General features: G+C 41.1%; 1 protein-coding gene across 5 annotated transcripts in view; it reads left to right on the forward strand.

The window, feature by feature from the left end:
• Positions 1–25,966, forward strand: part of SUMF1 (sulfatase modifying factor 1) — an 87,337-nt gene that overhangs the window by 33,525 nt on the left and 27,846 nt on the right. For all 5 annotated transcript variants that reach the window (XM_001496576.5, XM_005600412.4, XM_023620055.2 and 2 more), the window contains 4 exons: positions 5,061–5,143; positions 7,450–7,572; positions 8,327–8,441; positions 13,284–13,397. In XM_001496576.5, the coding sequence (XP_001496626.1) occupies positions 5,061–5,143; positions 7,450–7,572; positions 8,327–8,441; positions 13,284–13,397 (435 nt within the window). The remainder of the gene's footprint in view (positions 1–5,060; positions 5,144–7,449; positions 7,573–8,326; positions 8,442–13,283; positions 13,398–25,966) is intronic.

Raw genomic sequence — 25,966 nt, forward strand, 5'->3', positions numbered from 1 at the left:
GACTTTATTCTAGGCTGTGTGGGTATAAGAAGCATAATTTACCACTTCTGGCAAGAATAAAGGCACCTTTGCTATCATCCCCTTTTCTTTTCTTGAAGCTGTTACTACAAGTCTGGTTATGTCCCCAGGGGCAGGTGGGAAAAGATGTCTTTGCTTTCCGAAGTCCATTTCTCAAGGGGACGTCAATACTCACATGGATCCTATTTACATTGTAGTTGGTCGCTAGCTGTCTGGTACAGCTGTTTCAACTTAAACCCAAGACAGTTGCTATGGAGATGGTTGACTAGAAATAGGTCAAGTTAAAGTCCTTTTCCCCCTGGATACGAGGGAGTGCTGTAACTCTGGAAGTGTCTCAGTCGAACAGAAAATGTGTAGGTGGGCAACCACATCCCCCCAATTTTTCTTCTCAGGATGAGGCTTATCATAGATTCCAGTCCGCTCGTGTTGCTGCTTTTTTTTTACTCATAAACAACACACCTGAAGACTATTCTTGTTAAAGAAAAGCAGTTAGAGATGTCATAATTTGCATTGTAACCTTGATTAACTGGCTCATGTATGGCTCTCAAAAACTGCTTATTTCATAAGTTCCTAAACATAGTAGAATAGTGTTTATTTTCAAGACACAACCATGAGTTCAAGAACAAGTTTTTAAAAACATGGAGTTAACAGTGACATTTGGAAAAGGAAAGCATTTGGTTACATTGGATGAGATTTGCCATAAATTTGGCCAGAAAACATCATGGTTTTCCCAGGGCAACTTGGCTAGGATAAATGATGTCCTACCACTTATTTCATCACTCCTCTCTTATGAGGTGACTAATTACTTGTCTTTCTTTCTTCATGTGTGTCAGAGCGGGAAATGGTCCCTGACCCTGTGTCTGACAATTACAGTGGGGAGTTATGGTCTCTCTCACAGATGGGCATGTGGTGTGGTACTCTTACAGGCCCCTAAGCTTTGTCGAGTTTGGGGCTTGGTGAATGTGGATTCCTCCTGCTTTCTATTAACCCCTCACACCGTCCCCTTCTCCCTACCACCGCCCCACTTTCATGGTGCCACTTGCTTCAGGAAATGAGTTAGTTTACGTGTAGATAGTTTTCACATCATGACAGGGATGGAAGATGGGAACTACACACTCTTCTTGAGAATTCTTTGGGAATGACATATTCTAACACTTTTCTCAGCCTATCAATCTTCTGAAAAGGGTGAACTGGTGAGTGCTTGGGGCTCATGCTGAAAAAGTTTTACGGGGCAGATTTTCACTAATTAGAATATGTGTTCTTTGAAAGTTCTAAGAGAAAAATTGCAACATGCAGTAACATGAATCAATACTACTACTCATGATAGCCAACACTTGTGTAATTCTTACTCTGTACCGGGTACTGTTCTAAACTCTTTACATGTATTTCCTTATTTAATCCCCACAACAACCCAAGGAAGTAGACAGTAGAATTATTATCCCCATTTTACAGGCAAGTAATCTGAGGCCTAGGAAGATTAGATAAGGAGCCCAAAATCATGCAGCTTGTAAACGGTAGTGCTATTATTCAAACTCAGGTAGGCTGTCCAGGGTTGGATACCTTACCGCTATGCGACTATGAACTATATAATAACATTTAAGAAAAACAGTCTGTTTTTTTCCCTGATTATCATAGTGCAGTAGGTTATTTTGCTCCTCCCAGGGGATATTTGGCAATGTGTGGAGACATTTTTGGTTGCCACGGTTGGGTGGGGGGAGGGTGCTACTGGCGTTCAGCCAGGAGACGTCAGGGATGCTGCTAAACATCCTACAGTGCACATCCTATAGGGACAGCCCGCCTACGACAAGGAATTATCTGACCTAATGTGTCAGTAGTGCTGAGGCTGAGAAATCCTGTAATAGTAACACATACTCATTCTAAAGAAGTATATTACTCCCCAATCCTTGGCACCTGTTAAGTACATGTATATTCTTGCAAATTTTTCTTCTGATTATACTAACATACATTCATATGCATATATTTCACAGAAACAGAATCAAATATGTAATTCTATAGGTTATCTTTATAACATATTATATACATATTTTCACATTGGAGTGTATTTTTATAACTATATAGTATTCCTTTGGATGGATGGATGCCAAGGATGGGTTATGTTGTAATTTTTAATTAGAAATAATATTATAATACTGTACACATATCTTTAAATGCTTACTTCAGGTCTTACTATTTTGGAGAAAAACTAGGTTGTGTCCTGTGGACAAGGATGGTGTTATCATGGTGTCCGCCTCTCCATGCTCGAGCCAAAGTCTGTTCTTCCTGTTTCACTGTGCACATCACTGAGACAGGTGATCATTGTGTAGCTCCATGATGCCAAGTCATGTAAGCTAGTAGGCTATTTTGGATGGGTTGCTAAGATAATGTGAAAGATTTCAGAAAAGAGACATACTGGGAGAAATGAAAAGTAGATATCTAGAATGAGAGAAAGTGTGTGTGTATGGTGGGGAGGAAACTGAGTCAGAACTAAAGCACTCGTGTGTAAGGTGGTACCTGGACCCACTAATTTGAGGGTTTTTTTGTATGTGTGTGTGTGAGGAAGATTGGCCCTGAGCTAACATCTGTGCCAATCTTCCTCTATTTTATATGTGGGATGCCAACACAGCATGGCTTGATGAGCGGTGTGTAGGTCTGTGACCAGGATCCAAACCCATGAACCTTAGGCCACTAAGCAGAGTGTGCAAACTTAACCACTATGCCACTGGGCTGGCCCCCCAACTTGAGTTTTACAGACATCTTTGAAGGTCAGTGAGGTGACTAGGTTCACACTTTGTACCCCACTTTGTGCAATTAACCATGAGGATAAATATGTAAAATAAATAATTTAAAAACTGTCAATATGCCAACTGTCTTAATCATATTCTGAGAGTTGCAGATCCCCTTTAGGAACTAGGCTTAGCACCTGGCAGATAGTGGGTGCCCAATAAATATTTGTAACCAGAGTGAATTGAGGGTCAGAGGCAAGGAAATGGAATGGACTAAGAGGCCCCAGGAGCAGTGGCACAGGGTCTACTGTACATAAGCCAACTCTGTAATGGCGCAGAGTCTACTGTACAAAGCCAACTTTGAAGAAGGGGTAGAAAACCTTGAGGGCTTCTGTCGTTAAGGCTTGTGTTTGGCTGTCCTTACTAAGACTGCATATGTATATCCTGTGATCCAGCAGTTCTGCTCCATGGTGTACGATCAACAGAGATGCACATGCATGTTTAACCAAACATCATGAGCTCTTAAGAATGTTCACAGAAGTAGCTCTATTCGTAATAGCCCCAAACTGGAAGCTACCCCAACGCCTATCAGTAATAGAATAGATAAATAACTCAGACCTTTTAAAAAAAATTGCTAATATTTCAAAACACAAAAGGGTACAAGAAAAACAGGCATTCTAGTTTCTACCACCCAGATTTAACAAAGGTTAACATTTTGCCATATTTGTCTTCTTTAGTTCTTTTTTTTTTTTTAAATCTAAGAAATAGAACCTTCTGGTGGCCTATCTTATCAGTGTTTGGGGCCGGGTAGGCTTGGGTGAGTGATCTGAAGAACTGAAACACAAGAGAGGGATGACCTGGGCTTTCTGTGCACGTCCTCCCTTGACACGGAGTGAATTACCTGTCACTGGCACCTCACATCAAGTCTAGTCAGTGAGAACATCCCCAGATTAAAGTTCCTGCAGTGGCGCAGAGGAAATAGAAAGGAGCCCTGCCTTTCACCTCTCCTGCTGTCTGAAAAAGAAAACGCCTTGCAGTGGTGTCCTTTAAGGACACAGTGCCTCTTTCGTTGAAATAGAAAAGAATTTGGCTTTTTCCATCAAATTGCGATTGGAATACCATGAATGTTTTGATTGTGCTGATGTGAAAAAAGAACAGGAACAGGGTTTTCAGTGATTGCTGTAATTGTTAGTGGGAACACATCCCCCTTCTTTTCCATTCAGCCCAGCTCATCGGGATGCAAATGTTTCAGAGTAACATTGTCGTGGGGATAACCTTGAGTCTGCTCTAGTTTATGGTAGAAGGATCATCTGCAAACTTCTGTTCTTTAGTTAGTATTAGCAACAATGATGATGATGATTTTTTGGGCTCTGCTCCTGACTATCGTGAGGCCGTGGTTGAGACTGGTTCCCTTTACTGAGTGCTTGCTAAGTGCTAGGCATAGTCATAAGCCCTTTATGTGTGCTATATTTCCTCCTTGTAGTAACTCATGAGGTAGGTATTGTTACTGTCTCCATCTACAAATAGGAAAACAGGCTTAGGGAGGTTCAGTAGATTGCCAAGGGTCACACCATGAGTGACAGCCATGATTCAGATCTCATTTTGACTGGCTCCCAAACCAAGTTCTTAATCAGTCACTAAATGAGAGCTACTTGCTATTGTTGTTTGGGTTAAGGGAACTGTAAAGTAGGATTAAGGTCCTGGGAACAGGTGGCTGAACATTTCCCAATCTTATGTAATTCGACCTCCTCTGTAGTCTGAGGTAGGTGAGGCAGGGGGACCTGCTCCCATTTCACAGATGAGGACTCTGAGGAGCCAGATAAGCAGTGAACTTGCCCAGGGCCACACAGCTAATGTTGGGCTGGAAATTGAACCAGGATCTTTTGAAAACACACTCCAGCTTTTTACCTTGTGCTTCAGCTTGATCTCTGACCACCCTGACTGACCTTCAGCCCAGCACTTAATTGTCGAGTTAACTCTGTTTCCCCATCTTTTAAAGAGGAGCAGTGCTGCCTGTCTCTCTTGTTAGGGATTCTAGAGGGTTAGCCAGCAGTTCATCTTTTTAAAATTCTTGGAGACATATACCATTTAAATACATACTTACGTAGTCACTGTGGTGCTTTATGATATGAAATAATATTTTTTTGTTAAAGCTTTATTTACATACAAATCTTTATTTTTGATATTCTGGTAAAGGTAATTGGGATAAGTCAAATGCAAGTTGAAGACCATAAGTGAGATTTTTTTCCTGCACGTGCTGAGTCAGTGTTTTTCTAGAATCATCGTAGCTAAACTCAGCTGCTTCTGTGTTGCTTTGAGGTTGCAGCTGCTCCCTGGTGGTTACCTGTTAAAGGCGCTAACTGGAGACACCCAGAAGGGCCCGACTCTACAGTTCTGCACAGGTGAGGCTGGTGGTTCTTTCCTTGGTTGACATGTTTTATTCCAAATAGATTCCCATGCTGTTGAAAAGGAACTCAGTGGCCATCTTCATCTGTAAAGGCGTGAGAATGAAAAATTCCAATTGGTTGGTAGGAAAATAAAATGGCAGGAAATAATGTATGTAAAGAGCAAACACTGTGCCTAGCTCATAGAAGGCTCGTAATAAGTGGCCTCTTTCCTTCCTTGTTTGGCCTGTCAGAGTTCCTTCTTGCTGATTTTTGTTCCTGCTTTGACAGGCCTATTACAAATCTGTGACATGTTTAGTCTTCACAACCTGTCTGTCTGCTCTCTCTCATGAGTGGGTCATTAACTGGAAGAAGCCTGTCGTGTGTATAAGTAGTTGTGTCCTGCCAGGCAGCCACTGTTGAAGTTCAGGCCTTGGCTATAGGATCCATGTTATCTCCAGTCCTGGACTGACATACTTTGAAGCCACCATCTGACTGGAAAACCACAGAGCGGCAAGTCGGTCAGCAAGTCTCCAGGGTGGCAAGGAAATAATTATCTCAAGCAAAAATAGAGTAGCACTTTAAGCCCTGGGGATGGAGAAAGGTTTGGGTCAGGACTCAGCATCTCAATAGCCCAAGAAAACTGTTCTCCTAACCCAGTTTTTCAGACGGGATTTTTGAGCCTCTATTTTTGACAACATTCCTGGTTATTGCCCTCATTGTCAGGGAGCTGGAAGCACATTAAGTTCAGCTTTAGGGCTATGCCCCTTGACAGATGTCAGAAGTCTTTCAAAGCCTGTGTTGGCAGCCACTGTGGTGGAAATAGACTGCAAGGCAGAAAGTCATAGGATTCTTGGGTACCACAAGTTGACTGGGCCTCTTAGCTCCCAATGAATATCTTATTTACTTACTTACTTAATTAATTATTTTAAGATTTACACCTGAGCTAACAACTGTTGCCAATCTTCTTTTCTTTTTTTTCCCCTTCTCCCTAAAGCCCCCCACTACATAGCTGTATATTCTAGTTGTGAGTGCCTCTGGTTGTGCCCTGTGGAACGTTGCCCCAACATGGCCTGACGCTTCAGCATGGGTGCCATGTCCGCGCCTGGGACCCGAATCAGTGAAACCCCGGGCCGCTGAAGCCGAGTGCGCCGACTTAACCACTTGGCCACGGGGCAGCCCCTCTTTCCTTAATGTAATAGTGAAAGAAAAAGCTAAGGGAAGAAGAAAAACCCAGAGGGGAATGTATTTTATCCACTGACTGAGTCTATCTTCTGAGAAAAGTGCATCTCTTATCAGTGCTAAAAACAGTGACTAGCACACAATAGATACTCAGTAAGCATTTGTTGAAAGAATCAATGAAAGTTACGGTGTAATTACTGTAGGGAATTCAAAGATGTTTAAGGAATGGACTAGGAATGTGTGGTCTACTTGAAAAAGAGTAAACAGGGTACTAAAGTTATCTGGTGCTGGGTAAATGTGTATATCCTCTTATTGTCAAATTTTCCCCCTAACCTTTCCTACTCCTCTATACCCTTAGAAAAAATAAAGACTTACTTGGAGTCTGCTAGAGTGAGGCAAATACAGCTGGCTGATCTGTAGTAGAAAGATGCGAAGTGTAAAGCCAAGTATCACTGCTTGGGCTCTCTGGAAACAGAGATAACCGTATCGCAGGAAACTGTGATAGAGTTTGGTGTGCAGAATATTTGTTAGGGATCCATACCTATGGAAGGGTAGGCAGGAAGCAGGATTGGGTAGAGGGAGATGCCAAGACCACAGTGCAGGCCCGGTGAGTCCCAGCCAATCCCGCAGAGAGCTCTGGGGTATACATGGCCCGTAGGGTTGAGCTGCCGGGTGCCGACATGGCTGGGCCTTTATGCTTCTGCTGTGCTTCATCATTGATGGCTCTGAGGTGGGCTGTCTGCAGCTGTGGGAAAGCCTTGAAGGAGCCGACAGCTGGAAGCTTCTGCCGACAGCACTCCCAGCAGCTGGAACAGCACTCGTTCCTTAAAGGGGGATCTGAGGGGTGCATCTCCACATCCACAGTACCAGCTGAGATTCTGTGGGGGGCCAGGCCTGCCTGCAAAGTGAAGAAATGTTTTGAGTCTAGTTCCAAGAGGAATTATAACCCTTTTGGGAGCCTGGGATGTGAGAAACCTGTGGTGGAGGGTGACAGATGTGACATGGCTGGGGCTTGAGTTGGGGACCAGGACCACTCAGTGTCACAGAGTGAACTGAAGGTGATAGTGGGTGCTTTGCTGAAGCTGGTTCACAGTTCCCGTTCCACTTTGTGCCCCCTTCACTCTGCTCTCGCTCTTCCCCAGGCCTGATCATCCCGTTCTCCATGTCTCCTGGAACGATGCCGTCGCCTACTGTGCATGGGCGGGAAAGCGGTTGCCCACAGAAGCTGAGTGGGAATACAGTTGTCGCGGAGGTCTGCAAAATAGGTACTGGAGGGGGGTGGGTCTCATCCTGCCCAACGATATGTTGACCTTTCTCTAAATCTGTGGAACTGAATTTGGTTAGAAAGTTGATTTAAAACAGCAGCAGCAACAACCGCTCTTTCTTACTGGGCCTTCCTCTTCTCCACGATGGTGCTTAGGAGACACTGACGCGTGGTCACCAGCCCCTCACAGCCCCCTAAAGCCAAGAGTCTGGTGAAGTGGGCTCCGTGCAGCTCCACTTACTCTGCCCCCTGGTGTTACGCAGTCCTCTTAGAGCCTCTTGGCAGGCTGCCTTGCTTTTCATATTTCCTTATTTTCAGCATCCCCTGAAGCTGCGGTATTTCTCAGCTTCTAGAGCCACGAGGCAGAAAACTCATGTTTGGGTCACATCTTCTAGGAAGGGCTCCTTAAAATAGCGAAGGCTGTGTAAAACAGTGTGGCGTGATGGTGCCCGATCCTGCTACCATATAAGTCCCGAATGATGTCTGCTTTCCCAGCCTTCTATCAGGCCTTCTTTTAGTTATGTCATTTATTTCAGGCCTCCTGAGTACTCGGGAGAGACTGAGGTTGTTGTGAACCTGACATGAGCTAGTTATGTGGAAGTTAAAAAAAAAATCCAGATTAAAAGCTTTGTTTATTTATATATTAAAAATTTTGAAAAATAGCTCACTCAGAACAACATTGCATTCCTTCTCTTGACTTTAATCCAGAAGCCTGTGCCTGTTTGACAGGCTGATGCCTGTGTCTCTTCTGACAGACTTTTCCCCTGGGGCAACAAACTGCAGCCGAAAGGCCAACATTATGCCAACATTTGGCAGGGCGAGTTTCCTGTGACCAACACTGGAGAGGATGGCTTCCGAGGAACCGCGCCTGTGAGTAGCGAGGCGTCTGAAGGACGGCAGCCCCAGAGGGCTGAGAAATGAGTAGAAATGAGTGGAAGGCATTGCTCACTCCCTGACCAGTGTTGCCACTTCTTGCGTTCATCCACTACCGCACACGGCAGATACTAATAATTAATCAAGCGTTCTTTTTTATAACACATTTTTCTTTCTGATTCCATAATACTTATTGTAGAAACTTAGGAAAAACAAGAAGAGTATAAAGGAGAAAATTAGAAAGATCTGGAATTCGACTGCCCAGAGATAACCCTTGTTAGCATTTTGGTGTGTTTCCTCCTGTTCGTTTTGATGCTAATAATGGCTGGTGGGTAGTGAGTGCTCACGGTGTGCCAGGCATGGTGCTAAGCCATTAGCATGAATTACCTCATTTAATGTCCATTCAACTCTGTAAGGCACAGAGAAGTTAATTAACTTGCCCAAGGTTACACAGCTGGAAAGCAGTGGAGCTGGGATTTGAACCAGGTCGGTTTGTTTCCAAAGCCCGTGCTCTTAAATAGCATACATGTCAGCATATGTGTTTCCGGTGTATACGTACCTGTATATTTTTTACATATTGCTTTGGGGTCATATTGAATACAATATTTAAAATCCTACTATTTTTCCCTGCTTAATAACAGGAACATTTTATCTGTCATTAACAGTTCTCCACAAATACCTTGTCTCTGAGCAGCTGGGTAACCAACCTGTCATTCGAATGAACCCTAATTTATTTACCTCTTATTGTTGCGAATTTAGGTTATATCTGTTTTTTTTCTAAACAATACACCAATGAACGTCTTGAATATAAACATAAGATTGTATCTCTGATGATTTTTTTAAGGTGGATTCCCAGCTGTGAAATCAATGAGTCAAAGGCTAGAAACCTTTCTTGGTAAGAGTGTTAGGTGTGTGGCCAGATCGTTTTCCGGAGAGCCTGTGGCGTGTTTCCCTCCATGAGTGCGCGATTGCTCCTCTCTCACTGTTCTCTGCGAGCAAATCATACACTACTGAGGCACTGTTAAAGACACTTCATTTCTCTCAGTACAGTGAGGAAGGAAGTCCTGTGGTGGGGAAACAGCACCTCACTGGGTCTATTGTTACAGAGAATAATTTTCTTTCAACAGTCTTTCAAATAGTTGTCGTTTTTTTTGATATTTGTATTTTTGTTTCACACAAAAATAGTTCCTCCAAAGTTGATTTCTAAATGTAACACAGATACATTATTTAGAACATGACCAAATGATTCCAGAATTTCAACTGAAATAATAAACAAGTGAGAGAGACAGATCAAGACATTTTTGGAAAAAATGAAGAGTAAGGAGACACTTGGTCTACCAGAAATTTAAAAATATTTTGAGCTATCGTAGTTAAAGCATTATAGTTTTATTTCTGGCAGAATTAATGTAAAAAATAAATTACATAAGGATATGTAGCCCTTAAATGGGTATATGAGTGAATATGTGTGTGCATATAAAATTCTGTGTATATGCATTAGGAATGTGATAAAGGAACCACGACAGACCAAAGGGAAAAGGATGCATTATTCAGTAGAGACAAAGGACTAATCAGATCATCTTGTAGTTGGTTCCTCCAAAGTCTCCTTCAGGATACTGGTGTTCTTGTAGGTACATAGTTTTATTCAGTAAAACAAGTGATTAGAGGTCTTGGGGACTAAACTCAAACTTCATATGGGTAAGAAGCCCAGCTGGTACCTCGTGGGCCACTTTTGGTCCTGAGAACTGGTGCTGCAGGATGAACAGAAAGTATCAGTTAAGGTGCCTGATGGGGAGGCTGCCCATGAGACCCTAGCAAAGATGTTGATTGATGCACACAGCAGGACAGTGGCTGTCCAAGTGTTACACACTGCTAAGGAGTGGTCAACAACTCACCTGTGATGCACTAACCCTGAACATGGATGGCCCTGGAGTGATGGGCCCATACCTTCTTTGGCAGTGGACACATGAGAGAGACTAGTACGAGAAGCACCTCAGCAGCCTGGATCCCCCTCAGGGATGCTAGGCTGTGAGAAGTAGGGCCACTGCAGTAAGCCTTGAGGCTTAAGGCGTGGGCTTCTGATGGACCAGACACATTTTATAAGCGCCTGTCAGTTTTAGTAGAGGGCCACAAGAAGGCTATATTGGACAGGTATGAATATTTTACTGCATTTACTGCTGCAGAGTTTCATATCACTAATTAAGTGCCTAAGCCTCCAAGGAAAGTAGTCATTTATTCTCAAGTCAGTCCACCTTTTCAGAAAACACAAAATTCCATATGAAATAAGGACACTTTACAGATGTTTAGAGTTAGAACATTTAACTGGGAGTTTAGCAGATGTCTACTTGGAATATATTTAACAGAACTTTCCTGAAGAAGTTGCCGTGGAAGTTCCTGAGACAAAATTGGAATGGTTACCAGGAGCCCTCAGAGAACCAATTTGAGAAACAAGACCCGAGGAGAAAGCAGCAGCAAGCCACTTCCGCTTGTGTTTGATTGAGATTTAACAAGATCTCTGTCTTTAATTGGGGCGGTTTACTCAGAGAATCATTTCAAGTCCACCTCAGCTGCCCTGTGTGTCCACATTCTCTGGTCAGCGGAGAGCAGGAATTCAGCTTCAGTGATGGGATGGACCACAACGAAATAGCTCCCTCACCTGCTGTTTTATGTATTTTATTATTTCCGATCTGATTTTAAACTGAGCAAACTATTCTGACCACAGTGAACCTAAAGAATTGGATTCATATTTTGCTTGGCTGCTGTTACACAGTTATTAGTGTGTTTTGGTTTTAATGCCTACCAGCTCATTCACCTGAAAATAAGTGTGTTTGAAGTATTTTTCATATATTGTGCATTTGTTTCCTTTTGAGGTTCCTGGACGGAAGCTTTGGTTAGTGTGATTAACGTAACAATAAGCAGTTACAATTTTTATTCTCCTTAGTGGCATGCTCACATATGGTAGTTTTGGAGGAGTGACCTTCACATTTTGCCTCACTTAAACATCAAATTATTTAAAGGGGAAAAAAAACCCCAAACCTTTGTGTAGATACTATTATTTCCTCATCTTCTGGTTTAACAGGACCAGATAGGTTAAATTGCGTGTGCAACAGCTGCTGAGTGTTGGCACATAAAGAGGACCTCAGGCAGACTGCCTTGAGAGTTCCAGAAACCTGGGAAAGGGCTGCTTCCTCCAGAAGGTTTGTTTCATCTTTAATTGCTCTTGCACCCCGGCTTCTTCCCTTCTTTCCCTGAGACAAATAAGTTTCTTCTTTCTTTCCTACTCCTTCCAGCTATTATCCCACCTTGCTCTTTCTGGTCATCTCCACATTCTTGAAAGAACAGTTTATGCCTGTGGCCTCCCCTCCTTTACTGTCCCTCTAATCTTTGAACTCTGACCTCGATTCCCAAGAGATACTTCTGCTTTTGTGGAGGATACAACACCAGCCAGAAATCTCTCCCTCTTGGGAATTTCTGCAGCATTTTCTTTCACACTCTTCCCTACTCATCCCACTCTGCCTTTAAGAACTGGATTTTTTGTTTTTGGTATATTCTTCTTTTCTCCCTCATTAAGCTCTTCGATGTCTTCTGTCATTGAACCCCTTCCTGCCTTTAGTTGACATGCGTGGAATTACTGAATGAACCAGTCAATAAGTACTGCCGTTTTCTTAATGGATGCTGAGTGTGGAAGCAGAGTGGTAAAATTTTTCAGCTTTCTACTTTATCCAGAGTAAGTTCTTTTTGGAGTAGCTTCATAACTTTGACTGAAGTGCTCTGAATTGAAGTGCCCAGGTCTCAGATGTTTCCATATTCATGTGTAAGACCTGAAACCTTCTTCAAGGCAAATAGAGATGAATTTTAGTTTATTCATTCCTTAAGTCCTGCTTCATTAGTATGGGAAAAAATAAGAATTTATAAAAAGATTTTTTGAAAACCCCAAGGATAACTTGATTTTTTTAATTTTAAAAATGAAATTTTTCTTTATGTTTGAGCATTTCCATTAAAAAAGGTTGGAAAAAAATTTGTCACTAAAATAACAAAACTGTTCTGCATGTACTATTGTTTAAAGTTTTTTCTCTTGCTCCCCTCCCCATCCTCCTTCTTATAAAAGCTTTATGCTTTGGTTCTGTGTCTGTGACAATATGATGTGGCAGACTGTCTGACCTGCCTTTGGAATGTGATATAATTGCTTGCTGAAGCACGTGTACACTTTGCCTCATACTTCCAGATTCCAGAGACTGCAAACCCTCCCTTACAAATATGCTAGATAGTGAATTCACATTTCTTTATAAAAACAAATCCCCTCAGTGTTTTGATGATGATGACTGAGGCTTAAAGATAAGATGGTGAGTTGGAGGGGGCTGGTGGAGAGGAAAGAATTGGCTTGGGGTCTCTCAGGGCTAAAAGACAGTGTGTGGGCAGCGTAGCTCAGTTCTGATGACAAGACTCATATTGGGTCTAATAGGATGTTCCTGTTATGCTTTTGAAGGTCTAAGTGTCATCAACCCCCACCCTTCCCATCAGGTACAGATTTGATTTATGATCACTATTAGTCTCTCTATTAGGAATAATTTCACTGGCTTTCCTACATGTAATATAAACTCTCCTTAGGTTTTTAAACTTCCTTTGAGAGCTCAAAGCCAAAAAGTGTCTTTTCCTTTGAGAACTCAAAGCCAAAAAATGTCTCTTTCTTTGTATTTACATTGGCCAAATTATATTTAGACTGTTGGAATGAAAATAAATATTCATACTTTGAAGTTATAGCTCTTAGTGCAATTCTGTACCTAAGAGGTTTTCTAAACAAGGTGAGTAGTTTGACAGCATTTTTCCTTTTTTTATTTCTAGGTTGATGCCTTTCCTCCCAATGGTTATGGCTTATACAATATAGTAGGGAATGCATGGGAGTGGACTTCAGACTGGTGGACTGTTCACCATTCTGTTGAAGAGACGCTTAACCCAGTGAGTATCATTCTCAGAGTACATAGTCTGAAAAGGCTACATCCATCCCCTGGGCAGTCTGTGGCAAGAATTTCTTGTGTTTCTGAGGAGTATTTATATACTCTTGAAATTAATCTTGGAATTTCCCCAAAGGGATATTAAACACGTCTCTTATCTTAACTTAAAGCATTGTATAAAAGTGTCTATGAGCATTTTATGTGCTGCTGGATTGTGATGGTGATAATTATTTGAGGAATCTGTCTATAACTTTAGAAATTATCTTCATCTCATAAATTTGATCAGAGTGAGATATATAAATAACTATGCAAAATTCATTAATGTTTTATTAATAATTAGTGAGATCGGCTAGATGATATTTATCATGCATCTGGTTGCCTGAGTTTTCATAGGTTGAAATTTTGATTCAGGAGCGTTATTTGGAGAAAACGAGAAAGGGTACTTTCTGAGTGAATGTTGAGTCAGGAAGTTGAATCATTTAGTGATTATTTCCTGACCTCCGCAGTATGTCAGTTCAATGCGTCATATGCCTTAGGAACCTAAGACAACCATGTTTGTCTAAGTTGTACCTGTTTTGGTATGGGAAGAATGTTGAATGCAGCTAGTATACTGCTTTGTTTCTAAAGCCAAGCTCTCTCAACAGAATATACAAAAATTGAGACACTGTGTGGAAAATACTTCCTTTAAAAAGAATGTCTCTGAATATTTTTTGTTGCGTGAACAGATTGGGGGAAAAATACCACATAAAAATCCTATCTCTAGCAAACTAGACATTCATAAGTCAGATCCAAGAATGTATATTTATATCAAAACCAGCTAGACTGGGAACTTGATATGCTTAATATTAAACCTTAACCTTTTGAAAAAGCACAAAGGGTAATAATAAAGGAAACTAATTCTTCAACTCTTCTCGGAGAGTTAAACAGCTCAGAGTAATTGAAGAAATTGTCAGACTCTGTGCCTCAGGCCATTTTTCAGAATGTAGGGATAAATTTGTTTGATATGCATGATTTTTCTTTACAGAATAACACGTGGGCTGCTCATGAATAATCTAGAGACACAGATCTACTTCTTTGGGTGCAGATGAAAAAGCTGAGTTGTTCAGAAACTGTCATTCCGCCTTCATTTTCCTTGTACTTTCTGGCAGGGCTGGTGGAAGTAGTGGTCAAAGACAGTCCATCTCTCCAAAATGAGACTAAGGTTGTGAAATTCTTGGTGGGTTTGTGGTTGGGAGATACCATTCTCTACTGGCAAGATGTGACTTGGTATTTGCTGTCAGAACCAGAAATAGAATTTTCTTCCCCTCAGATCAAAGCATCTGCATGTTTGGAAGGGGGTGCACAAGGCTTCAGAATTCTGGCAAGTTGTGAATGTATCTATCTGGCCATCTGTTGTCGAGCTGAGTGCTTATTAGCGTTCAGTTTTATAACGGCTTGTGTTTCTTCTAAGGATTTGCAGAAAAATTCACATTTTTCTTGTTTTCACCCATCTCAGGCTGTATCTTGGATGTTGTTCTTACTCTACAAATTGTTCTCATTTTAGGTTTCTCTTTGTCACAGTGGCCTCATTTGCTTCCTGATTTGACTCAGGTGAAATTCAACAGTTTTGAGAACTAAACCCCAATGCCCTAGAAAACTCAGACTCCATCTTTCAAATCTTTCAACTTTCCCTCATTTCCTTCCTCTCTCATCTGAGTTACTGCATCAGCCTCCCAGTTGGGCCCCCTGCCTTCACTCTCTTGGCTCTAATGCAGCTAGAATGATCTCTCTAGAGATCAGATCGAATACTGTCACTCCTCTGTTCAAAATCCATCAGTGGCTCCTTCTTGTCTAAAGAATAAGGTACAATCTCTTGAACATGACTTCAAAGGCTAAAATAATTTAGCCCTTGCTTGTTTCTCTCTGGCCATACTCTTTTTTCTTCTTTGAACCTTTAATTATGAAATGTTGCAAAAATTCAGAAAAGTACAGAAAATAGTATAACAGATATGTATGTACCTACCATTTAGATTTAAAAAATGTTAACAGTTTACTGTATTTACTGTATTTTTTTAACCAAAGAAAAGGGACAAAAACTATTCTCCTAGTCAACAATTGGAATTATCAATATTTTTAATTTAAGCTGTTCTGGTCAGTGTATAGTACTATCTCATTGTGATTTTTTTTTTTTTAAGATTTTATTTTTCCTTTTTCTCCCCAAAGCCCCCCGGTACATAGTTGTATATCTTTAGCTGTGGGTCCTGCTAGTTGTGCCATGTGGGATGCCGCCTCAGCATGGCTTGATGAGCAGTGCCATGTTGGTGCCCAGGATCCGAACCGGTGAAACCCTGGGCCTCTGAAGTGGAACACGCGAACTTAACCACTTGGCCACGGGGCCGGCCCCTCACTGTGATTTTTTAGTCGTCATGTTTTAAAGTCTGCATCTGATAACTCTGATATCCAGCTGCCCTGTTGATCTGCTTCTGTGTCTGTCATTCTTAGTTTTTGGTTACCTCTTGTTTTCTCACATGCCTGGTTATTTTTGATTGAGTACTAGACATTGTATGTGAAAAACTGTAGAGAATATTTGAGATCTGGATAGTATGAACGTTCTCTAGAGAGGATTTACCTTTGCTTCTGGAAACTTTTATTTCAGATTAGTTTATTTCAGTCAGGAATTGAGATTATTTGAATCTGAACTTCAGTCACTGTGGAGACCAGTCTGGGTGTAGTTCTTTAGTGTGCCAACCAAAAGTCTGGGGGTTTTACCATGACTCTTCTTCCTTGAAGGGCCCTGAACTCCAATTTTTTATTGCCTTAGGCCATGAGTCTGTTGAAAGTTCTGTTCAGCTTCTCAGCCTTATAGCGACTGCCATTTGAATTCACAGGCTTCTAGGGAAAACAGGTTCACTTCTCTGACTTTACCTTCTCTCTGGGATTTGAGCTCTGCAGTTCATCGCAATTATGGTAGTTCTCACCTCTTCTGGTTAAAACTCCTCCTTCTTTGAGGTCTTAATTTCTTTGCCTTCCTTCCCTAATGACATCTCTATCTCCTGTGCCTAGCAAAGAACCTGGTACATAATCGTTGGTCCTGTAAAGCCAATTCTAGATACCTAGAGTTGAGGGAGTTTGATCATTGTTCATATTCCAGGTGTTTCAAAAGGAAAGGCTGGATAGAAGCAGACATTTTCAGGGAAAGTTTTGAACCAAAATATCCATGTGATTAGTAAACATTTCAACCCAAGAACTGACCTCTTCAGTGTTATATATATATGTTAGCTTCAAGAGTAACTTAAAATGACAAATCATTTTAAAACTTCTTTGCAAAGCTTGGAAAAGGTTAGTGCTCTGTATGCAAAGGCTATTTAGAGAATATATTTTTCTTACTCAGTGACTTCCAGGGAGCAAAAGTTAATCATTAGTGTTTATTTTATTCAGCAGTCATTTATGGCAAAAGCAAGTGGTAGAAACACCTTGTGTGCTTTGTACACACAATCCTGAGAGAGGCTGAGGTATTTGTACGAAGTGAGGGTCGGTTTGGTCTTAGCTGGTAGGAGGTTGTGGGGAGCATGCATGCATGCATGCTCACGTGCATGTGTATGTGTTTTCTAGAGCTGCTTAAGATGTATCACCCCTTCAACAGACACCATCTGGAGTGTGGCCATTACGGCTTCTAAATTTTTTTTTAAGCAAATAATCCAAAAAAAAGATGATTTGTGCTTTTTTTCCTTTTCAGTTACTTAACCCCAAGACCCATATTAATCTGTGGCAGTATGTAGTGATTTCAGTAAAAGAATGTATGGACTTATATAGCTTCCTAATTTCCCATACCTGCATACTCATTCGCTCTCACTATCCAGGTACCATCCATAGTGAATAGTGTGTTAGGTGAAAGGATGGAGTGATCTATAATATCCTTCCCACTCTAACTTAGAGGGACACAGTCTCATTTGGGCAGCTTTTTTTCTAAGGGAAAGAACTCCAGTTTGGAATTTGTCAAAGTAACTTGGATTATAGCTCTGCTACTTAATATTAAAGGAATCCCTCTAAACTTAGAATATATCTTAAGTTTCCTTCTCTACAAATTGGGAATCATTATACCTATCTCATAAAATTATTGTGAAATTAAATTTGATAATGTTGTATGTGAAATTACTTTATTCCTCAAAAGTGCTTTTGTTGTTGTTTACTATTTTTGTTTGAATTACATTTTGGCTACCTAATTCAGATAATATATGCTTCTACTGAGCAGAGTTAATGAGGAATGTTGGCCTTTGGAAGCAGAGGAGAAGTGGTATTTATAAATAATGAGGGCTTGGTATTCTTCCTATACTTAGCCTTTGGTGGCATATCACATAGTCATCCTTACAATGAAAAACTCACTTGTGCTTCATGGCTCCTTAAGGTCCAGTGGGAATAAAGTTTCCAAAAAGTATTCCTCCTCTGAATGAATCCCTGCTGCTTGCCAAATTCTTTTAGCCAAAGATTCTGTTTGTTTTGTTTTTGTCATTGTGGAATTTGATTGTATAATTAGATTGTATAGCTCTAGACATTTTGGGAAGTGTGTTATTTCACGAGGCTGTTTTGACATTGTATAGAATTGACCGGGGAGGTTATACACCTTCCTTGTCTGTCCTCCATGGTTTGCAGAGTTTGTACTCTGCTTGTTTTGAAGGGCACTCCTCTGAGCCCTTGCCCATCGCACATGGCACACTGGTCAGCCCTCTGACCTGAGGTCAGCATGTACAGCATGCTGGTAGGTGTTGACCTTATCAGTCCTGCTCGGACTTCTTTGCCCTTGGATGATTGGACTTGGGTTACTTTTGTCCATCTTCTACACACCACACTTGATCGTTTCTCTTCCTAATAACCCTTCCTCTGGCCTTCCACCACTGCATGTGCTACAAAATGGTAGTATGTGCAACATAATGTAGAACAGTGTGCAGCAAAAATGGTAGACTCCTGCTTAGCCTGTCTCCTGGTCCTCCTCTGCCTTATGGCAGGCATGAGACTGCCCTTGTCTGAGCCTGGCAAAACCCAGCAAATATCACATTGTCCTTAGTTGGGACTGCTACACCCATTGACTACCCCATAGGTAGCCTCATCAATTCAGCAAGCATTCATTGAGTACTTAGTGCTAGGAGGAGGAGTTGATTGATAATTATTACCTGCTATAAGGCCTTCGTTCACGTATTTTTAATGAGCACATTTTATGAATGTGAATAAATTAGTTTGATGGAGAAGTAACCTAGTATTCAAAATGAAGAAGGCATGAAAGTGGTAATGAAGTTGACTTAAACTTGATAATGGGTTAATATAGTTGCAAATTGTACTTAGTAAAGTGCTAAGAGGAAGGCAGGGTGATCAAAATGTCAGCCTCCTGGGACTATGTTTAGGAAAAGAATTTTATCTTCTTCCCCCTAATGGAAGATGGAAATTTTCCTGGAGGAAGAGCTAATGTTTATCCATTGCCACTTTTCTTTGTGGTTCTGGAGCGAGATTAATCATCCAGAAACAGCAACAACAAAAAACAATTGAGAAATAGAAGTAAGCGTGAATGTATATGGCTCAGATATTTAGATCCTGGAAACATATTTCTGAATACATGCTTCTTGCTTGAAAAGAGTGAATGCTAATTCCAACTGCTATTCAAAGATCGTAAAAACACTATTTCTACTTCACAATAAAATTACCTTCAAAGCTTCACATTATCACGATTGACTCTTCTTGAGCAAATAGAGCAGGACACTCAAATGTATCATGGCCTCCTCTCTTAGTTTAGAGGATCAGTGGATCTTAAAGGTGGGAAATGGAAACTTCCAGCCTCTATCCCCGCAGGAATCGCTTCATTGATATCCCTGACAGCTGCGGTCCTGTATCCTCTAGCTAAAAACTTGCTGGGGAGCAAGAACTCTCTAACACCTAGAGCAACATGTTGTGTTATCAGATGTTCTCACCATTTGAAGGTTCCTATGGCCAACCAAAATATTCCTCCCTGGAGCTTCAACCCACTGGTCCTCATTCTGGAGCTGGTGAGAACACAGAACACGTCTTCTTTCTGTCTTGTACATGAAAGCTTTTCAGATACCTAAAGAGTCACAGCATGTGTTCCTTTGCCTTTCTCTTTCTAGATAAGCATCTCCATCCCTTCAGCTGCATTCTGGATAACTTGGTTTCCAATCTGGGGCAGCCTGGGTTACATTCCTCTGAATAACAGGAGTGAAAAAAAAAGTCCCTTTCTCTAAATGGCACCCAGAATTATACACAATGTTCTAGATGTTCCCTGATAGGTACCAGTAATAGTAAGGCTGTCCTTTTGCATCATTCTCTCTCATCAAGTCTCAGATTGTGTTAGCAGTTAAGAGTTGAGCCAGTGTAATCCAATAGAGCTAGGTTTGAATTTCGTTGCTGTAACTGTGGCTTAGCGGTTGTGTGACCCTGAGCAAGTCACTTAACTACTCTGGGACTCAGTTTGCTTCTTTCTTAAATGGAGATGAAGATTCCTGCCTCGTAGAGTTGTGAGGAACTGAGAGAGTGTTTGTAGTCACTTAGCATAGTATTTGGCAGATAGCAAGCACACAGTACATGACAGCTTCTGTTTTAATCATTATTAGTACTATACTACTCCTGCGTGTCCTAGTACTGTTATTATGAGGAGCAGCAGCAGCAACAGGAAGAGCAGCCTCTCATTGTTGGCCCCTAATCAGCTTGTAGCCAAATAAAAGTTCCCTTTTAATTAATTAATTTATTATTTGTGTATTATTTTTATCCCTTTTATCTTATTGTCCTCTGTATATATTGATTTTAGGCCAAGACTCCCCAAATATTGTTGCTATGCAGCTATTTTGTATGCAGCTATTTTTTAAAAAGTAGTTTAAAAAAAACTCTCTGGAATTTTCTCTTTATGTTTTGTAGCTGCATTTTGAAACTTAATGCAGAGCCTATCTCTTCTCACCATCAAATTCAAATTTTTTATGGGTTTCAACCTTGAGAGACAGCTTATAAACATCATTGCCACTATCAGTGCTGTGATTTATGGTAGTAGCTGTCCCTTCCAGCTTATTATAATCGACAGATTTGGCTGGGTTTTTGTCATTCATACAATGTGAATGGGACAAGGTTCATAGCAGAGCCCAGCAGCCCTAGGGTCAGCCCACGTTTGCTGAGGACTTCCTGTGTTATCAGACTGTATCTGTTCTTGCGAATGTAAGAGGCATGAGACAGGCCTGGCTGTTAGGAAGCTGGAGTTCCCGGGAGAAGCTGGGTAGTGATAGATAAGTCAGAAGGCGCTGTGCTGAGAATTGTTGCTGATACAGTTGAGGTGGGAGCCTCTGCCAGCTCTCTGCTGGTTGGAGCTGGGAAGCCTTCTCCAAGGAGGCGCCCTTAGAAAGGATGGCAGCAGTTGGAGAAGCCACTCTGCTAGGTCCTTGACATCCAGACATAAGAAAAGACAGGGCACAGCCTTTTGAGAAATTCTTGGTAAGCGGAGAAAGGGTTTTCGTCCTTTCTCTCCCTGCTGCTTTGTTTCTTTTCTTTTTCTTTTTTTAATTGGGTTCATAATAGTTTACATCAATGTGAGATTTCAGTTGTACATTATTTCTTGACTGTCACCACGTAAGTGTTCCCCTTCACCCCCTGTGCCTGCCCCCTACTCCCCTTCCCCTGGTAACCACTGAACTGTTTTCTTTGTCCATGTGTTTGTTTATACTCCACATATGAGTGAAATTATCTGGTGTTTGTCTTTCTCAGACTGGCTTATTTCGCTTAGCATAATTCCCTCCAGGTCCTTCCATGTTATTGCAAATGGGATGATTTTGTCTTTTTTATGGCTGAGTAGTATTCCATTGTGTGAACATGTATATATATATATATACACACACACCGCATCTTCTTTATGCAATCATCAGTCGACGGGTACTTGGATTGTTTCCATGTCTTAGCTATTGTGAATAGTGCTGCAACGAACATAGGGGCGCTTATGTTACTCTGGATTGTTGATTCCAAATTGTTTGGGTAGATACCCAGTAGTGGCATAGCTGGGTCATATGATATTTCTATTTTTAGTTTTTTGAGGAATCTCCATACTGTTTTCCATAGTGGCTGCACCAGTTTGCATTCCCACCAGCAGTGTATGAGGGTTCCCTTCTCTCCACACCCTCTCCAACATTTCTTATTTTTAGTCTTACTGATTATTGCCATTTTAACACGCGTAAAGTGGTATCTCAGTGTAGTTTTGATTTGCATTTCCCTGATGATTAGTGATGTTGAACATCTTTTCATGTGTTTATTGGCCATCTGTATATCTTCTTTGGAAAAATACCTGTTCATATCCTCTGCCCATTATTTGATCAGTTTGTTTTTTTATTGTTCAGTTGTATGAGTTCCTCATGTATTATGGAGATTAATCCCTTGGCAGATATATGATTTGCAAATATTTTCTCCCAATTGGTGAGTTGTCTCTTTGTTTTGATTCTAGTTTCTTTTGCCTTGCAGAAGCTCTTTAGTCTGATGAACTCCCACTTGTTTATTTTTTCTTTTGTTTCCCTTATCTGAGACGACATGGTATTCGAAAAGATCCTTTTTAGTTCGATGTCAAAGAGTGTACTACCAATATTATCTTCCAGAAGTTTTATAGTTTCAGGACTTATCTTCAAGTCTTTGATCCATTTTGAGTTTATTTTTGTGTATGGCATGAGATAATGGTCTACTTTCATTCTTTTGCATGTGGCTGTCCAGTTTTCCCAACACCATTTATTGAAGAGACTGTCTTTTCTCCATTGTGTGTGCTTGGCACCTTTGTCGAAGATGTGTGGTTTTATTTCTGGGCTTTCAGTTCTGTTCCATTGATGTGTGTGCCTGTTTTTGTACCAGTACCATGCCTGCTTTCAGTTTCTTGAAGTAAATGTCTAGCCATCGGTATCCTAAGCCACAGCTGCCCTCAACTTGCCCTTCAGTCCTGAAGTGTCGTGGCTTTTCCATGCTCGAAGTAAAAGTAAAAGCAGTGAGAGGAGAGTGTGTGTGCATGTCTGTATGTGTGCATGCACTCGTGCCCTTGTTTCTTTCAGTTTTGCTGCAGTGTATTCTTTCCCTCCTCATGGGAGTGTTAGAACTGCCTAAACAATTTCTGTTAGCTCAGCGGCTAGGGGCTTTGGAGAGTGACTTGTAAATTGTCTTGCTTCCTTTGGTATGCTCAATAAAACGGCTTTTATGAGCTATCTTTTGTCACAGTGTATGGCACTCCTGGGAAGGGAGAACCACGTGTTCTAAGATTGTGGTAGCAGAAGGTGGGTTGGGGTTATAACAGAAACGTTAAATGGAAGGAGTGAAGAGTCTGCTAATGTGGTTATTTGCTGTCCTTAGTCAAGTTCTTCCTGCTGCACTGAATACCAGAACCGTTGTTACGTGATGAAAGCAGAGGCCGGTAGCCTGGGTTTCCATCTGAGATTTAGCTTTAAAATGTTGTAGGGCTGTAGGTGAGTCATCTCTCCCTTGTTCGGCTTAGTGCTTCATCTGTAAATTTTGCGAGGGATGTAGCAGGCCATTCGTGGGCACAGTAAATCTGGACAAGTGCCCTGGGGTCTGGTGCTGGCTTGGAAAGTAGGCAAAGATGGATGAGGAAGCTGGTAGTAACATGGTTAAGAGGACTAGTTTTAAAATGATTCAGACCTAGGTCCACATCTTAGTTCTGCTACTTGATGGCATGGTGGCCTTGGAGGAAGGAGATGACATCTTTTGATTCTGTTTCCTCATCTATAATATGGGAGGAACAATAAAATTTAAGGACATTGGGTTGTTCTGAGGATTAAGAAGAGGTTAGAGCACTTCGCACTGTGCCTGCCCCATAGTAAGCACTCTGTAAACGAAAGCTAGCTCTCTTTTTCTAAGCACCTCTCGGTCAGAATGTTTCCTTCTTGAAAATCCTCTCCCCTTCAGCACTTCCTCGTGTTGTTTGTTAGACCAGATTGTGTTATTTTTCTTTCATTTATTTAATAAGCATTTACTGAGGGCTTGCTCTGTGCTAGGGGCAGACATAAACATCCAATAGTGTGCCTACAGGGAGTTTGAATTTCAAAATCCCTAATTATGGTTCCTTACTTTCATGGTAAGGTTTCATGGTTTTTGCCCCACTGATGCTTAGGGAGTCAGAACCAAAGCCTGGGTTTTTGGTTTCCTTTCAAAGGTTGTTTATTCCTTCCCTTGTACCTCTGTTTACCTGGAAAGGGCCTTGGGGAAAGGAGAGTGGGAGGGCTTGCGGAGTCTCTGTCACTTGGCTCCCTTATTTATTTGGGTCCACAACTGACAGGCCAGGTCTGAGCAGCTTTGCTGGGCAGAGGAGGGGTACTTGCCAAATTCTAGGTGGAAGTAGGCCACCATTATGGGTCAGTTGCTTGAGGATTTTATCTCCTGTCTTGGTGTGGTTTGAGGTATGAATTGACAGCCATAAGCTTAGGCAGTGCTTCCAGGGCCAAACCCTCTCAACCAGGCATGGCATCCTGTCTTCCACCTCTGGGGGCCTCCCTTCCCATCTTCTTCATACTCCGAGGTTTCCCTGGACAGACTTTTTTCTTGGTATTACAATTAATATCTCAGCCCCTAATCTATGCTTAACATTTTCAGCTAAGGCCTCTATCTCATCAACTTTGGCAGTCAACAAAGGCTAACTTAACATACATGTATCTTCCAACGCACAGAATAATTCTCCTATTTACAGGTTTTCACTGACAATAGTCCGTATTCGTAAAGTTTTCTCACTGCACTCCTAAATCAGAAGTGGAATCGTTACAAATTGTTTGGGAAGAAAAAGTGTGGTTTCTGTCAACTTGAAGACGGTCCCCCAGGCCCTTCTCCACTCTAGTTTTCTATATTATTAGTGTAAAATGTGTTCTGGGTTACTAAAGAAGAGAGATGCCTCAGACCTTGCATCCTTGTGTAACAGCTGACTTTACCCAGACTGCCTAGTGCTTTTGTGAGGAGTCAAGTCTAAGTGCTTATACTCTACATTTATAGAGGCTTTTCCCCCCGCTGAAGAGCTCAAAGTGTTTTCTCTGTCTGTCTGTCTCTCTTTATTTCTCACATCCTCCAAATATTCCTGATTGTGCAAAAGGAGGCATGTGGTCTTAGTCTCATTTCTTATGGTAATTCTTGGAGTGGAGAGAGGTCTTAACTTTGCCCCAGATTTTGAGTTTGATTTGCAGAGTCAAGACTGAATCCTAGTTCTTCTGATCTCGAGACTTGTCCGCTGTGCTGGACTCCAGATGTTATTTGAAATACAAAATGTGAAAGGCTACTTAACTTCCTTGTAGTATTTTATCACAAACTGCATACGTTAAGTCAGGAATTTCAGGAAGTGTTATAAATATGAAAGATAAATTTAAGACGTGAATTGCTGTGTCATGCAGTAGCTTCTTCCAAAAGCACGGGAGAGGCAGTGAATTATGCCTATGGTTTTTTATATCTTGAGATTTTACGTCAGTTTCTTGTCCTTCTTACCTTTCTCATCTCTTATTTCCACTAAACTGTTCTTAAAAATTATTGATTTGGCAAGTCGATTTTTGTACCTAACATTTTGACTTGTTAATGAACTGTAAAATAATGTAATGTCATTTTCCATTTCCATAGCTTTACCTTTCATGACTCCCTATGCTATAGTGTGACTCATTTGTTCTTTCCCTAAGGATCTGGAAATAAAACCATGTTATTGAGAAGAGAAAAATAGAACAGTTAAATCATCTTTTTTATCAGGTTATTCTGGGGATTTTTTTTCATCTGGTTATGTGGACACATTTATAATAGAGGTATATACATATCCACATGTGTGATTTCTCTATCAGTATATACTTTTATCCATTCAGCAAAATTCACTGGCAGTCTACTGAATGCCAGACTCGTGTTATTGGGTTCTGGATATCCCAGAACACACACGATCCCCTTGCACTCCTGGAGCTTACAGATGTTAAGGAGTCAAGCAAATGCATCTAATTATATATGCATGCATATGTATTTAATGATATGTAAGAAGGAAGTATAGCATGATGATTGAAAGCATGCAGATTTGGAGTTGGACCTGGTTTCCTAGTTCCGCTGCCTACTAGCTAAATAACCTGGGACAAGTCACTTAAACTCTCACTCAGCTTCCTCATTTGTAAGTGAGGAAATAGTAGTATCCTTTGTGGAGTTATTGAGAGGTTTCAGTGAGATGCTACAAAGAAAATGTTTAGTGTAGTGGCTGGTATGTAGTAAGCACTTTAAATCTTAATTATGACTCCTGTATTTTAGGTGTAATGAAAATTTAAATACAATAAGCTAACAAGCTACGAAATGACGTCTCATTCTGAAACCTAATCCACGTTTATTCTAGACCTTTTGAGGGATGTGGAAAGGGGATAAGTCATCTAGTAGCCTGCAGTTATAAATACTGCTTCTAAGGAAGCAGCAGAACGTCCAGAATTGGGCACTTAGCCCTTGTCCACTTTCAGAACATCCAAAATGAAATCATGAAAGTCTTTAAGTATTCTTTGAAAAGAATGTTTAACTAAAAATACCATTTGGTATCAGCTAATTGCTTTACTCTCATAACTTGCTAATGAGTTGTCA

The sequence above is a fragment of the Equus caballus genome, chromosome 16 (genome assembly GCF_041296265.1).
Source record: "Equus caballus isolate H_3958 breed thoroughbred chromosome 16, TB-T2T, whole genome shotgun sequence".
In the NCBI taxonomy this organism is placed as follows: Eukaryota; Metazoa; Chordata; class Mammalia; order Perissodactyla; family Equidae; genus Equus; species Equus caballus.